At 39.8% G+C, this 15,962-nt stretch overlaps 1 protein-coding gene across 4 annotated transcripts in view; it reads right to left on the bottom strand.

Moving 5' to 3' along the window:
- Positions 1–15,962, bottom strand: part of MACROD2 (mono-ADP ribosylhydrolase 2) — a 1,283,788-nt gene that overhangs the window by 843,203 nt on the left and 424,623 nt on the right. For all 4 annotated transcript variants that reach the window (XM_034764159.1, XM_034764162.1, XM_034764161.1 and 1 more), the window contains one exon: positions 6,766–6,882. In XM_034764159.1, coding sequence (XP_034620050.1) covers positions 6,766–6,882 — 117 coding nt within the window. The remainder of the gene's footprint in view (positions 1–6,765; positions 6,883–15,962) is intronic.

Raw genomic sequence — 15,962 nt, 5'->3', positions numbered from 1 at the left:
GGTGAACTGTCGGGTTGGAGGGAGGTTACTAGTGGAGTGCCTCAAGGTTCGGTTTTGGGACCCATTTTATTTAATCTATTTATAACTGACCTCGGAACCGATTGCAGGAGTGGGCTGATAAAGTTTGCGGATGATACGAAGGTGGGAGGCGTTGTAAATTCGGAGGAGGATAGGGATATCCTGCAGGGAGACTTGAACGAGCTTGTGAATTGGAGTATCAGGAATAGGATGAAATTTAATAGTAAAAAGTGTAAGGTGATGCATTTGGGGATGACTAATAAAAATTTTAGTTACAAGATGGGGACGCATTGGTTAGAAGTAATGGAAGAGGAGAAGGACCTAGGGGTCCTAGTAGACCGCAGGATGACTATGAGTCGACAATGCGACGTGGCGGTGAAAAAAGCCAATGCTGTCTTGGGATGCATTAGGCGAGGTATATCTAGTAGGGATAAGGAGGTCCTGCTTCCGTTGTACAAGGCGCTGGTGAGACCTCACTTGGAGTACTGTGTGCAGTTCTGGTCTCCCATGTTTAAAAAAGATGAACTCAAACTGGAACGGGTGCAGAGAAGGGCCACTAGGATGATCAGAGGAATGGAAAACCTGTCGTATGAAAAGAGACTAGAGGAGCTTGGGTTGTTTAGTCTGACAAAGCGAAGGCTGAGGGGGGATATGATTGCTATCTTTAAATATATTAGAGGGATTAATACGAGGGAGGGAGAAGAATTATTCCAGCTTAGTACTAATGTGGATACGAGAACGAATGGATATAAACTGGCCGTGGGGAGGTTCAGGTTTGAAATTAGACGAAGGTTTCTGACCGTCAGAGGGGTGAAATATTGGAACGGCCTTCCGAGGGAAACGGTGGGGGCGACGGACCTGTCTGGTTTTAAGATTAAGTTAGATAAATTTATGGAGGGAATGGTTTAATGGTAAAACATAGTAGTCAAGGAAAACCAAGAAATGGTAGGTAAATTGTATAATGGCTGACAGTGTTCAGGCTGGAGACTCTTGCCTATATGCTCGGGGTCTTACTGATCGCCATATTTGGGGTCGGGAAGGAATTTTCCTCCAGGGCAGATTGGCTGAGCCTCTGGAGGTTTTTCGCCTTCCTCCGCAGCATGGGGCAGGGATCTCTAGCAGGAGGGTTTCTGCCGATTGAAGTCACCTAAAACAGGATTGGGGACTTCAACAGCAGAGTCCAGGGAAGGGGTAGGGACGGTTTTATGGCCTGCAGCATGCAGGGGGTCAGACCAGATGATCATAATGGTCCCTTCTGACCTTAAAGTCTATAAGTCTATGAGTCTATGAAACATTCTTTGTGTTTTTAAAATCTCTAAAGAAGTGTTTGTTAAGTAACAATAGATGACACAAAGCTAAATGTGAATTCAGTAGCTAACTTGGTTGGAATTTGATGGAGTGTGGGTAGCCTTGTGTGGGCTTCTGCAGCATAGTATAATCACCATCTGGCTTCTAACTTCTACTCTAAGTATACTGACTGTTAAATTAGCCTGGTAAGTAGAAAATGATTTCAGCTCTACCTTAATGTAGGCTGTTCTGCTATATTGTGTGGCTTTCTGTAATGTGTTCTTAACCAACATTACCAGAATACAAGTATGTTCACCTTAATTTGTGCAACATTACGACTACTTGAGGAGGAAGAGAGAGGAGGGAACTTTCCATTACTTCATATGAAATCACTTGGATGCAATATTTTACCTGCATGTTATGTATTTCATATGGTGCTTTCTGACCCTAATGTTCTCAAACAGTAGTTGCAATATTCTAACCATACAAAAAAGAAGACTCCAGTCTAAACTACAAATCTTGGTATCTCTCATTCAAAAATGTTACTTTTCCCTTCTCATTACATGAAGAAAAATTTACCAGACACTGTCTTATTTAAGATAAACAAACTTGGCAAAACATGAAGTAATAATACAATACATAATGAAATAGATTTCAAATGTATCCATTATTTTCTGTATAGTTTATCACACCCTTCTATTTAACAGCTACAAATTTGATAACAAAGCACACGCTCTTTCAAATGTCAAATTATCTCCAGGAAGTGTTTTTCAAAGTTCCCTATTTAGCAAAGCAATATTCATCATAATTTTTTAATGCTAAATCTTCTAAAACATTGAGTTTTCACTCTAGGCCCAATCCCACAGCATGTGGTACACAGGCAGAATGCTGTGCCTCTATAACTACTGACTTCTACGGGACTACTCTCAGTTAAAGATGTCTGCCTTTTCAGGATCAGGGCCGTGATGGGCTGTACTCCCCACACGGGCTCTGAAAGAGTTGAATTAGGCCAGGTGAGCCCAATCAGCCAATTAAACTGCAAATGGGAGATTTAGGCTGTGTGAAGGACACTAACTAGGAGGAAGCTCACCTGTGAAGGAACAGGCAGTGCTTCTATAGAGCCAGGAGGTTGGCAACAGTGTAGAGGAAGCCTGTAGTCTCTCTCCTTGAGATAAGGAAGAAGGAAGGGGAGATAGGAAAGGGATCGAAACCTAGGAGGAAAGCATTACCTAGTAGACCTAAGAGAGAGGGGCGGAGAATGAAAAGCTGGGAGAAGCACGACAGGAACTAGTTCAGGGGCAAGAGCAGTAAGGAGGATGTAGCTGCAGACCTTAACTGCTCACTGTAGGGCCCTGGAATCCAGTAGAGAGGGCAGGCCTTGGTTCTTCTACCGTCCACTGCAGAGTGGTACTGCTAAGGGCAGTGAACAGGAAGATTTGCCTAAGTCACTACAGGAGCGACTTAAGCAGGGCAGTGGGTGTGAGAACGACCTGACACTGCCAGTTGAGAAGGATTTTATGAGACTCCCCCGGAAGGGGAAATCACAGTATGACCTGACCAGAGGGCCGAGTCATGAAGCAGCCATCCTGCGACTCCGTGAGTGGGAGGAGAGCAGATTCAGTGGAAGAGGAGAAAAGGGGTGCTGAACCAGGCGGACCAATCGCCAGAAGTAGGCATCACCCAGAAGTGAGAAGAGCACCCTGTAACAGGGCCAGAGACTGGGGCAGGTAACATGTCTAGAACAGTCTGGGGTGCTGTTGCATCAATGAATAATAGTAACATCCATGTTGAAAAATATGGTACTGAACACTGAAAAAATGTATTTAGGACTATCACTCAGCCAAGTACTGTAAGGGAGCAAAGCGACAAAGAAATGATTAAAAACATGTGAATTATTAATAACTTAATATAGTTAGTATTTAAAAAACACCAAAAGCCATGGTAATACTGCCAAGGCAAGTTATAATTCATATAGTAATATCTTCCAAACAAATTGCTGATGCATAACAATAATACCATCACTGTGTAACTGGATGACTGACTTTAGGGCTCCTGTTTGGTATAGTTCCTGACACAAAGGATAATAGGAAATAGTTTCCAATATCAAATTGTCATACTGTTATTTAAAAGCTGACATAAATTGACTTAACAATATGCAATGGCTCTCTGGCTTCTGTCTCCACGAAAACACAGTCCTGAATAGTTAACAATTCTCAAATGGATGTTTTACAATGTTTAAGTAACAAATTAACCTTTAACAAATAGCTTCTCAAAGAACAATGTTAAATGACACTTGGTCAAAACATATTTCAATGAAAATCTAAGAGAACCCAAGAAAATCTAATTTTGCCCTTCTGCACATATGTTGTATACCTTGTTTTCTTGCTGATCTGTCTGTTTGTCACTGGGTGCATATTTTCCACATGACATGTTGCTATTTGAGCAAGTAAAAAATACAGTTGCAGAACTCTCATTTTCTGACATTTCAATTTCTGGACAGTTTGCTATTCCAGCAACAGGTGATTAAGTGGAACACTTACTGGTACTTTTCTGTCTACATTGCTATAGGTGTCATAGTAGGTATGTGATTTTTAACCACTCCTAAAATAAAAAAACTATACGTCTCAAGTAGGACTTCCTTCCACAAAAACTAAGGGGTCTGAATTAAAATCCATCAATTGTTGTAAAACTTTCCAGTAGTGTTTGTTGCTTTGACTTTTATATTGAATTGTTCTCATTAAAATATATGAAAGGAATTATGCACACAGTGGTGAGTAAGTTTTATGTCTCATCCCTCCCATGTATTTTAATGAGAAAAAAATAAATATCAAAATTAAACATGAGCAAACCAATTAAGGAAATGTAAAATTAATCTAAAACGTTACCCATTTCCAGATCTAGCACCAAACCAAACTATTTTTAAAGGTTTGAATGTGTTTTAATGTTTCTGGGCCTCTGCTCTTCCCAGTTCCCAAAGTGCCAAAATTCAGTGGAAACCTGTTCTCATAAGATTTAAGATGTTGAAACAGTCTGAATAAGCATCCAAATTCTGGCATCTAAAGCAAACACAACTATGAAGATTTTTGGGTGTATCTTCATTGATGCAGACACAGCAAGGAAACAAGGACAGGCACTTGGATGGATTTTAAGCAGCAGGCCACAACATAAACACAGGGGAGGAGCACTACCCGCCCATCACCCGTACACTCATACCAGGCATTTAGTTGATTCCAGCATAGAGGTTACAGGGCTTCCACCATATAATCTGTAACTCCAGGTAGGCTCTCCTTAGCCTAGCCCCTAGGACTCAGCTCGCTCTGAATCTTACCACACAAATCCCCATTGTGAGGGGGACCTAGGGTGCAGAAGGGTGGGGACCTCAGCCTCTAAGGTCCATAAAGTCTAAACCTATCCCATGAGCTTAAGGTCCATCGCCAAAATCCCAGGTCATTTACCTCTGGGAACCGTTCATTTTATGCTTTTAACCACACTGGAAACCAGCCTCGAGTTGTGATGAATTAACAGCTCAACCAAGTACCTCAGCTAGGTACTAAATGCATTCCTACTTAAGCCACTGTGGCTTGCAGGTGCTGTGAGGAAGGCAAAAAAACTTCCCTGTCCTCTGCCAGTTGGCCATGGGAGAAAAAATTCCTTCCTGACCCATAGTTCAGGTGGGCCAGGTGGGTTGCTGGAACAGAGCTGAAAGAGGCTGCACATGGCCCCTGCCCTAAGTTAAATCCTGTGAGCTGGAGAATGCTGGCCAGTGAGTGCCAGAGATTTCCAGGGGCTAAGGAGCTACCTGGTGTCCCTCAGCAAGTGTCTCCCTCCCTTGTTGCTGGGGCTGTCCCTTTCACTGCCGGCCCTATCATCAAGTTCCCCTACCCGTTGAGGGGTGTGGGTAGCATTTAGTGAAACCCCAGCATGAGCGCTGGTAGTAATGTTATATAAAATCATCTTATTTCAATGGGGATGGGGCAGAGAAAGGGTTAGAAAGAGGTTAAGGGCTTTATAGTGGATATATTATGAAAAGTTGACCTAAAACAGTCTTGCCACTACTTCTAATTCTGGAACAATTAACTTAAGTTGACCATTTTGAAGTGTTAATTGATTGCTTCTGGACAGGTAACATCTGTAACTGACTCTCTTTTTATACAAACCTTCCCAGTATTTTTGGCCAAATACAACCGCACACAACTATGCCCCATGGGTATCGCTCAGGACTTTCCACGCAGTGGAATTCACCCCTTTCATAATTCATGAATTACAGATGGCAAAATCTGGCTGTAAACCTTAAAGGTTTCTATTTTATAGTTATCTCTGTCACTTAAATAACGACTAAGTTGGCATGTGTGTAGTGTTGTGTTTTTGTTTTGTTTTTTGTTTTAATTAGGTAATTCCATTTTAGCAGAGACTATCACAAAACAACCAGGACCAAAATTTTCATTTTTGTCTAACGTACCCCAGCAGGACCATGAAAACACTATGTCAAGTCTTAATAACTGCAACATGAATTGGATTTTACAGGAAAACAGCCTATGGCAAAATCAAAGAGAAAATCTGAATACATTTCGCTAAAGCACGCTCCTCGCACTAGACTGTGTGCGTAACTGAGAACCTGAGGTGTCACGAGAAGATCCTCATGGTGCTTTCTTGAAATTCACATATAAGCACCTCTCTTAATACACATCTCTGTAAGATCCCAAATCAATAATACTTCCTGCATTGATACATTTTATAGGATCTTAAATAATATTGACACTTATCATAACACACCATTAATACCCTGATGTTTATTTTTCCAGGTTTGGCTCAACTTCTACGCAACAAGGTCAATCAAATAACCTTCTACCTTTTTAAACAGAATGGGAATTTTAACAATCCCACATTCAAAGTGCAAAAACATTCCAGCACTGAAAACTGCATTCCACTGAAAGCTAAAGTGTGACAGATGCCTTCACAGTAATTGCCAATCAACCTCTACACAGCAGCTGAAAACACAATACATCACTTTGATCTCCTCAGCTCTCAATGTATTCACAATCAAGAAATCTGCGTGACGAATATGAAATCGGCATCATTTCCAAAAACTGTCTCCATGGAACTTAAATATGATAATGCACACTTTGTTCCTAGTCTAAGTTATTTCAGATCCTCAGACTACCTATTATATAAATATATATATATATATAAAAAACAGTACACTATACCCTGTAAAAAATGTAAGATAAAACATGCATTGTGTTTGTATTTCCACTACGTAGTACACCTGAAATAATTATTTTTAAAAGTTTAAATTGTTGAAAGGATGGGAGAGGAAGAGATTGTCACAAAACATGCTTAATGAAATCACTGCTAATTTTCTAAATGAATACCTAGTTGAATTAGACTTCTGGGGTGGGGGAAAGCATGTGAAAAGTTTGTCTGATTTAAAACAAAAAGTGCGTGAAGAAGTTGACTTACATTTGGCAGGCAGGTCATATCCACAAGTAATTTTAGCTTGTCCAGTCTCACAGCCACACAAGTTGCGACATTCAGCAACTAGGCAGGGCCCAGCAGCTCTGTGTATACAGCCATCGACTACAAAAACAAAACAAATTGATTAAATGTTAACTAGTATGATATATATTCATATGGGTATGTGGATACAGACAGATATTTACTGCAGATTTAATATGTATAGAGTGTGTTTGCATACATACCCACAAGGATATGTATATTTATTACACATGTGTACAGGTGTACAATAATATTTTTGCACAATAAGACGTTCTTGGCCAATAACACTTAATATTCAGTCAGCCAGCTGTTGAGTAGAAAAGAAAACACAGTAGAAAAAGCAAAACATATTTCAAAATGTTATTACTGCTATTTATAAAAAAAAGAGTAAAAGGAACATCTAGCCAAGGCTCTAGGCCACAAGTTACCAAAACAAAAGTCGATTAACCACAGACCATCAAACTCCCCTCTACTGCACACATCTGATTTCTCTTATATTATATAGACCATTCAATCTCACTGGACTATTCAGTACCTGCATTACTTCTTGGGATTTTATGTTATGTTCATCGATTTGAGAATTACAACAGCTATCTTGTTTTGACACTTTTTTACATTTGTGCAATACTCAAAAGTTAATTAAATCATAATTACAGAAGATTGCAATAGCAGCTAAGTATGCAAGAAAACTAGTACAGTTCATGGATCTCATTGCCCCCAAGAGTCAGCAATAAGAATCTCAGCAGTAGCAGAATAGTAAAAATACAGGCACAGCATTTTTGCCATCTCAACAAGCAATCAAAGAAATCACATTGTAATTAGCGAACAGAGTAGAGGAAAGGACAGTATAAAATAAGGGAAACATTAACTGAATCAAAGAAGTAGTTGTCATGTGACATTAAGTCAGCAGCAGTGTCGAAGTCCCATCAAAAGAAAACTGCAGAGCCACCATTGCTGGTGAAATGTTTCCCATATAGGTTCAGATGTGATGTTAACACAAAAATAAATAAATAAAAGCAGAATAAGCCAAAATATAAAGGCTGTAGGTGTATGCATATTTATGCACACAAAGTAAAAACGTATTATATATGTACTATGCAGTTGTTGCATTCAGATGTAACCAGTTAAAAGTTTAAGGGTCTCAGGGATTGCAGGTTTGGTGGCACTGTTCTATGCAATGATGAAGAGCAAGAGATGAACAGGATTTCAAGAGCTTGCACAGGAGATGTATACATTCTATTCTCTGTGCAGTTCTTGGAGCTTCCCGCATGGTGTCATACGGTGGCATGGCAGGGCTAGATTGGATGGATTTGTCACTATGCAGAGCCACTGACTGTTCATTGTTCAACCCCTTGAAGCCAGAAGAGCTTAGGGAACTCTTGAAACCACGAATGGAAGATTTCTTCCCCAGCACTTCCCTGCCAGGATACAATCTATATTCAGAAGGATTGTGAAGAGTATGGACTTGGTTCTCATGGTGTTGAACATCTCCATAAGATGCTGAATGCCCACAACACCAATGAAGTTAGATCAAGTTGAGGGCACTTAATACCCTTGCAAGACTGAGCCCTCATTGCATTTTAGAAATTTGATTGCTCTCTTTGATGTGCTTTCTGCCCGTGTTAGTATTCAGACAGCCCTGATAAAAATGTATAAATGATTCCTTTTAATCCATCCTGAACATATTCCATTAAATTTCCAACACGTCATTTTGAAGAGTTTTATACTAATCAATGAGAGAAAATTCAAGAATTCTGTTTTGTAACGTTTCTACTGAAATGTTCCGCAGTTGTCTCATTCAAAACAATATCTATAAAATGTGTGTCAAAAAGGCCTCCAGCCATAAGCAAGTTGTGTGCTACTTATCATAATACTGGGTAATTACTGCTCCATTGTCCAGCTATGTTGGAAAAAGGACAGGAGAAGCTGGATTTAGTTTAATTAGATGGCAACTTTATTCTTAAATGTCTGGGAGTAACTGGCAGATAAAAGTGTGCAGTGCAGGTAAGTCTATAATCATTTCAATATATATCTGAGGGGGGCTTCTGTCAGCCCCTCCTCCTTATCCATCCAGGTCCCCAGCCAAACCACTGCTGGGACCTGACCAGCCCCCCTACTCAAATGAAGATTAATGGGGGGCTATACAGGAGGGGGTATTGGCTCCCTCCCGTACTAGTCATAGGAGCCTTGAAACCCCCATTTATGCTCTTTTAAAGAGTATTTCCTTTAAATCCTTTACCAGTCCATTTTATCTGGTCACCGTATCCCTTCTGTACAGAGTATTTGCAAAATGAGCTGTAACATCATAGCCTAACTCCTGTTTTACGTTCGCCTCAGCTAAGCCCCCCCAACCCAATGTGGGGACAAAACCTGGTATTTCACCAATTCTATGGGGGGGAGCTGTTTCACCTAGTCCAGGTAAAAGAGGGCTTGGCTTTTCCTGAACCAGCATGGACCTATATAGTCCCTCCTTTTCCGATCACCTAGTGTCCCCACGCTGACCTGGTCTCCAACTGCAGCAGAAAGTCACTCCCTGGCTCTCTAGCCCTTAAAGGGGTGCACACATTTTCCAACAAGCCAGACAACAGCCCCCCACTGCTTAATATGCAGTGAGGTCATTACCAATTATAGTCGCTTATAATCCAAGGCTCCCTACTCCCTAGATAACCTAAAAATGTCATTTGAAATGCATTTTTAAAACCTCCATTCAGTTGACTGAGATGCTAATATAAAAACTTAAGTTTATAACTTGTGGGGAGTGGGAAAACACTTCAGATGTTTCCAGCATTCATATTAATGTTATTTAATTGAGGAACTCCCACATTTTCCCCATCCAAGGATCAGTAAAACCAATACACCTTGTGACCTCAAACATTTTTTGTAAAAAATAAAAAAAGTCTTTACAACATTAATGCTTCATCAACTATCAAGATAAAATGCTATTCTAAATTATTAATCCTTTCCAGTATTATGTCCTGATTCACAAAGGCACCTAAATTCACTTGGTGCCCAAGTTACCAAAGTAAAAGTTCCCTAGGCGCCTATGTTTCAGCTTCTGGGTGTGCACACTGCTGCATCTCCCTGGGCATCTGGACGAATCTCTCTCACCTGAAACCAACAGTGATTCACAAACCAGGGAAGATAAGCATTTGGCTCCCTAAGGCACAAGCAGGACCTGAGCCAGTTAGGCATGCTCAGAGGTCACCTATCAGATCAGGTCCCATTCAGAATCCAGCCAGAGGAGGAAATGGGCTGTGTGCCAGGGCCGCCCGGGGGGGTGGGAGAAAGTGGGGCAATTTGCTCCAGGCCCCGCAGGGGCCCCCACGAGAATAAAGTATTCTATAGTATTGCAACTTTTTTTTATGGAAGGGGCCCCCAAAATTGCTTTGCCCCAGGACCTCTGAATCCTCTGGGCGGCCCTGCTGTGTGCCCACCTTATCACTTTTAGCCCAGTGGTTAGATTTCTTGCCTGGGATGTGAGACACTGTGGCTCAATTCCCCAGTCTCTGCCAGAGGAAAGCAGAGATGTGAACAGGGGTGTGATACCTGTCAGGAGAGTGTTCTAACCACTGAACTATGGCATACTCTGATATGGGGTTCCCTCATTCACTCCTACTGAAGCTGTTCCACTGTGGACAAATAATAGAAAAGTGGTTGGAGCAGGGGGATTGGACTCCAGGGTCTCCTACCTCCCAGCAGGGTGCCCTCACCACTGGATTACAGAATCACTCTCACATTCACTTGCTCTTTCTCTGGATAACCATCATTGGGATAAATGGACACTGCAAATTTTATATAATTTCTAGGTGTGCTTTCTTTTTATATATAACATCATAAAGAATTATCTGAACAGTTACTACTGCTGCATTAAAAATCATCATGCTGAGTGGAAAATGTGAATAATGCAAAACATCATTTTACAATTAGCTGTAGGTCTATCTTTAGTAAAAAAATATTCTGTAAGATTAAAAATAAAGTGTGATAATTCTCATTGCAAAAATATATGCAATGAAACCTACTGCCAAAATGAGAACACACTGCATAATATAAAATATCTGGCAAAGACAGGAGTGGCTTGGCAAATTTGAATGTGATACTTCAGTTGCTGTTAAAACACGTCTTAGCTATTTTAATTCAAAAATCATGTACAGAAGATTTGTATGAGATATTTCATTTTCTCTAGGAGTGTGCTGACTGGCAATGCAAGCTAGAGTGAAGTAAGCATTGTTAGCATAACTTAATCAAAATTACAGATAATGGTGACAAGTCAGGAGGGAAAAACGATGGCCAAAGATATACTGTTATTGTACAGAGATGGAGGAAGAAATGTGCATGGTAATATTGGCATACTGCCATATTACTTTTTTTAATAAAAAGATGAAGACTCTTCAACATATTGGTTTAAGACACTTCAGCTGTATGATCAGTTTGATCTATAACTGATCTGCAATTCTGAAACAGATTTGTTTCACTCGTTTGGAAAATATTAACCATTCACCACTGTTTCTCTCCTAGAATCCTTGTATACAACTAATTGTAAAAATTCAGATAATTAGGATTAAATCTGATCTAATTTGTATCATGTGACAAAGATCAATTATCACAAAGAGTCACTTTCTTCTAACATTGAACAAAAGCTTCATTACAATAAGGAGAACGGTGTTATTCCGAAAGCTATTCTGTCTCTCTCTGCTTCACTGGCGAGCTTCTGCATAGAACCTTCCGTAGGCACCTCCAGTTGGCTTTCTACTACAGATTTAAGGAAACAGTGCACATAATGATACCGACTGCCTTTGTAAAGCACTTGGCAATCTATGGATGAAAAGTGCTAAGTAAGAGCTAGGTATTATAATCCAGACACATCATTCCCAAATTAGCATATGGATGAAGAAAGTCCTGCAGATCAAACTGTCAGCTTTATGTGACAAGAAAGCATACAAGAGTCAAAAGGGTGGAACCTCTCTCAGAAATGTAAGCTGCATGTTGGACGTGCATTCTGGCACAAAGACATCTACTTACACTTCGCTTTTGTTTGCTTGTTTCAACAGAAATAATTTGCCAAAGCTGTCAAAAAATTATTAAATGTTTCAGTCCAACCAATCTGCATTTCCAGATAGAATTCACAGGACTGTCCCATCTCTGAGACAGAAAAAGTAGTTTATAGACAAGGCAAAGTTTTGGTTATCAGCATGATTGTTGATAGATATGACTTAAACATGTCACCTTCCTCTATAGCCATTAATTAATTTTCATGTCATGAATTCAGATTTGACTCTTACTTCAAATAGTTAATGTCTGTACAAAACTTTGAACATATAAAGCACAATAAAAACCAGTATTTTTTTAAAAGTATCACCCCTCTATTTTTCATTTAAAAATATTAGCAATCCCATCTATAATTTAGGACCCACAAGAGATAGTATTTTTTTCTTAATGTTCCTGGAGAAGTAGTTAACTAACATGATCAATGGGATGAAGTGCACAACAAGGAAGTAAACTGTTTATTTTATTATTGATTGAAAATCACTGCTTAAGAGAAGTCACAAAGGCAAAATCATTTTGTAATGGAATTTTGTTTTCAGGCTTTTGAAAGTGTATTAAAAACAATGAAGTTTAAAAAACACCTATAAAATGCTATCATCAGTGTCCTTTTATAGTACACAGTAAAGAACAATAGAAATTTAACACTTCACTCATGAATTCTTTTTACAGTAGCTGTGTGCTAAAACTTTATCTGCTCTTTGGAATTAAGCGGTTAAAATTATATAGCAAACACTAGACAATTTACTGATGTACAATGTAGGATAAATGTATTTACAGAAAATCTCTTAAAGCTGCAAATGAAGCAAAACCACAGAAAATGCAGAATTAAAGGTGCCATGGGATACTGTTTAAAAAAAAAAAACCTCAGCAGATCTAGTCTCACAATGCAGATGGTAATAAAAAATGGTAAGGTAATCAAACCCAACAGCGAAACAATACAAAACTCAGGGGAAGGACTCAAACTTCTTTTCTGACCTTGTATATTAAGTCTGGATGAACTGGAACTCACTGTATAAACAACATAACCAGTAATATCATATAATATATTTTAAAAAGCTACACATTATTCCCCCCCAACTCTTGCTTTTCAGTTTCTTTCCCAGATTTACATTTGTCTTCATCAGGAAGTTCACAAGATGTAATTAGAAAAGTTACTTGTAGGTGTTGTGTCTGTCATGCAATACTGTTTTCCCACATGAATGTTAGGACTGAATATAAATGGTTGCTTTAATGATTATATCAGATGTAGCCAGGAGGGGCAGCAGGGAGTTGTTTTGGCAAGTTTATAACACACTTGTAGTGCAATCAGAACTAGTGTTCACTACAGAACTCCTTAGGGGAAAGGGGCCATATGGAAACTGAAAAAGAAATGATCCCAGTTAGACAAACTGGTAGAGCATGTCTGGGAAGTTCATCAGCATCAGAGCGAACAACAGAAGCTGACTACAATACAAAAATTATTTCCTAACATTGATTATTTTAATTCCCATTGACCAGCCCAGAATGATTCAGAAGATGAGAAAAGAGATAAAAATGAAAGGACCAAAACCACAATTAAAACTGAGACTGTCCGAAACAGGCTAGGTTTTAACATATTGGATCCAATTCTCCTCCTTCACACAACTCCACTGAACTCCATGGTTTTACATAGGTGGTAACTGAAATGAGAATTTTACCTATAATCTTATATTAAAAGAACCTTCATACGAGATGTTACCACAATGCCACTGTCACTTTGTTGTGCCTGGAACTTACTGGGATAATGCTAGTGACAACTGGGCACCAAAGAGAGCTATTTACCAATGCTGTAAGGGGTTTAACTGAGTCAAGTCAGAAGCAGGAGCAATAATTAATGAATGAAGAAGACAAGACTCATCAGAGCACACCAAGCAGGGGAAGACAGCAATTTAGGGAACCCGGACAGCAAAGGAAGACATCAGGCAGAGAAAGGGGATATAACCACATAGGGGGAAAGGCCCAGAAACCACAAATTTCTATATAGCGGAAGAATAAGTGCAAGAAGTGCCCAAATAAATCTGTTAGTCTTTAAAATGCCACCAGATTCCTTGTTGTTTTTGTGGCTACAGACTAAGATGGCTACCCCTCTGATACTAAGGAAAATAGATCCCTCTCCTTTCACATTTTGACTGGTGAGTTTTTGTTATATTAGAAAAATGTTTTGCCATATCAAAGATATGGGGAAATTTAAAAGACATGCAAAAATGGAAAAGCTGTCCTGCAGTGCCAGAGATCAAAATGCTAACTTATTTGAAAGAAAAGCCGTGTTCCACACAAAAAGCATTTGTTTCATCTGCCCCTTAGGGTGCCATGTTTTTCGGTCCCAATGCTGCACATCCAAATATGTAAACAGAGTTATAATGTCAACTGAATTCACACTTTCATCAACCCATTCAAACAACATAAGGGCTCAGTGAAACATGGGTCTTGTAAACTGGTATGAATGTCACACTTTTGGCAGTAAAATACAACTAGGAAACACTCCAGTTGAATCTTTCAATGTTCTTCCCCATCCAAGAACCTGACATTAAGACATGTGTGCAGGAATCACATTCTTCCTTTAACTGTCCAGACACCTGACATTTCATTTTCTCTTACAATTGAGAATATGGGGCAGTCAAGACCTTAAAAATATTGCATCCATCACAAGAAAAACAAGAAGTAAGGACCAAAAGTCTCAACTTTGTTTCACTGTTTGTTTTTATGTTTTTCAGGAGACTGATTTCAGTAAGAATTGTAAAGAGATTCCTGTTCTGAAAAACTAACAGGTCTTGGTCCCTAATCTGATGCACTGCTACAGACTAGGGACCGAGTGGCTAGGCAGCAGTTCTGCAGAAAAGGACGTAGGGGTTACAGTGGACAAGAAGCTGGATATGAGTCAACAGTGGGCCCTTGATGCCAAGAAGGCTAATGGCATTTTGGACTGTATAAGTAGGAGCATTGCCAGCAGATTGAGGGACGTGATCATTCCCCTCTATTCGGCATTGATGAGGCCTCATCTGGAGTACTGTGTCCAGTTTTGGGCCACACACTACAAGAAGGATGAGGAAAAACTGGAAAGAGTCCAGCAGAGGGCAACAAAAAGGATTAGGGGGCTGGAGCACATGATTTATGAGGAGAGGCTGAGGGGACTGGGATTATTTAGTCTGCAGAAGAGAAGAATGAGGGGGGATTTGATAGCTGCTTTCAACTACCTGAAAGGGGGTTCCAAAGAGGATGGATCTAGACTGTTTTCAATGGTACCAGACGACAGAACAAGGAGTAAGGATCTCAAGTTGCAGTGGGGGAGGTTTAGGTTGGATATTAGGAAAAACTTTTTCCCTAGGAGGGTGGTGAAGCACAGGAATGGGTTACTTAGGGAGGTGGTGGAATCTCCTTCCTTAGAGGTGTTTAAGGCCTGGCTTGAGAAAGCCCAGACTGGGATGATTTAGTTGGGGATTGCTCCTGCTTTGGGCAGGAGATTGGACTAGATGACCTCCTGAGGTCCCTTCCAACCCTGATATTCTATGATTCTATGATAAAGGAAACATCACAACATGTAACCTGGAATCAAAGACAACGGATTCCCTCTTGCCCCACCATGCCAAAATTTAACTTTGGAATGAATCATACATAAGTACCTAATGTTCCTGTAGAAAGGCAGGGAGTTTGATGAACTGTGATGGATAGAATATCTGTCCTATCTACTTTAATGAGGAAAACTGTTAGTTAAGTTTCAGCATGCATTTAAAAATTTGTGGCAGTAAATGCAGTTTTGGTTTAAATTAAATTGTTATTTAGGCAGATGGTGTCTGGGATTTGCACATTATGGTGGAAATACTGCACTCTTCATTCCACACGAGTATCCCTCCATCCCCATTCAATGTAGATACCAGTAGTACATTCTATTTCAATAGTGCCTTTCCTTTGGAATGAGCTTCAGAGGAGCACTCTCAGAAGGAGCATGTCTATTTATCTTCATGTGCAAATTCCAGACCCTAACTATCTATTGGCAAAAATACAACATTCACACAAAACCTCATTTGCTGTCACATCCTTATTATTTAAATAAGTAATAGAGGACACTTCCTGTTTACTGAGGCATTAATCATACGGTAGGA

The sequence above is a fragment of the Trachemys scripta genome, chromosome 3, assembly GCF_013100865.1.
Source record: "Trachemys scripta elegans isolate TJP31775 chromosome 3, CAS_Tse_1.0, whole genome shotgun sequence".
Taxonomy (NCBI): Eukaryota; Metazoa; Chordata; order Testudines; family Emydidae; genus Trachemys; species Trachemys scripta.
Note: the sequence above shows the minus strand (reverse complement) of the source record. Positions and strands in the feature narration are given on the sequence as shown.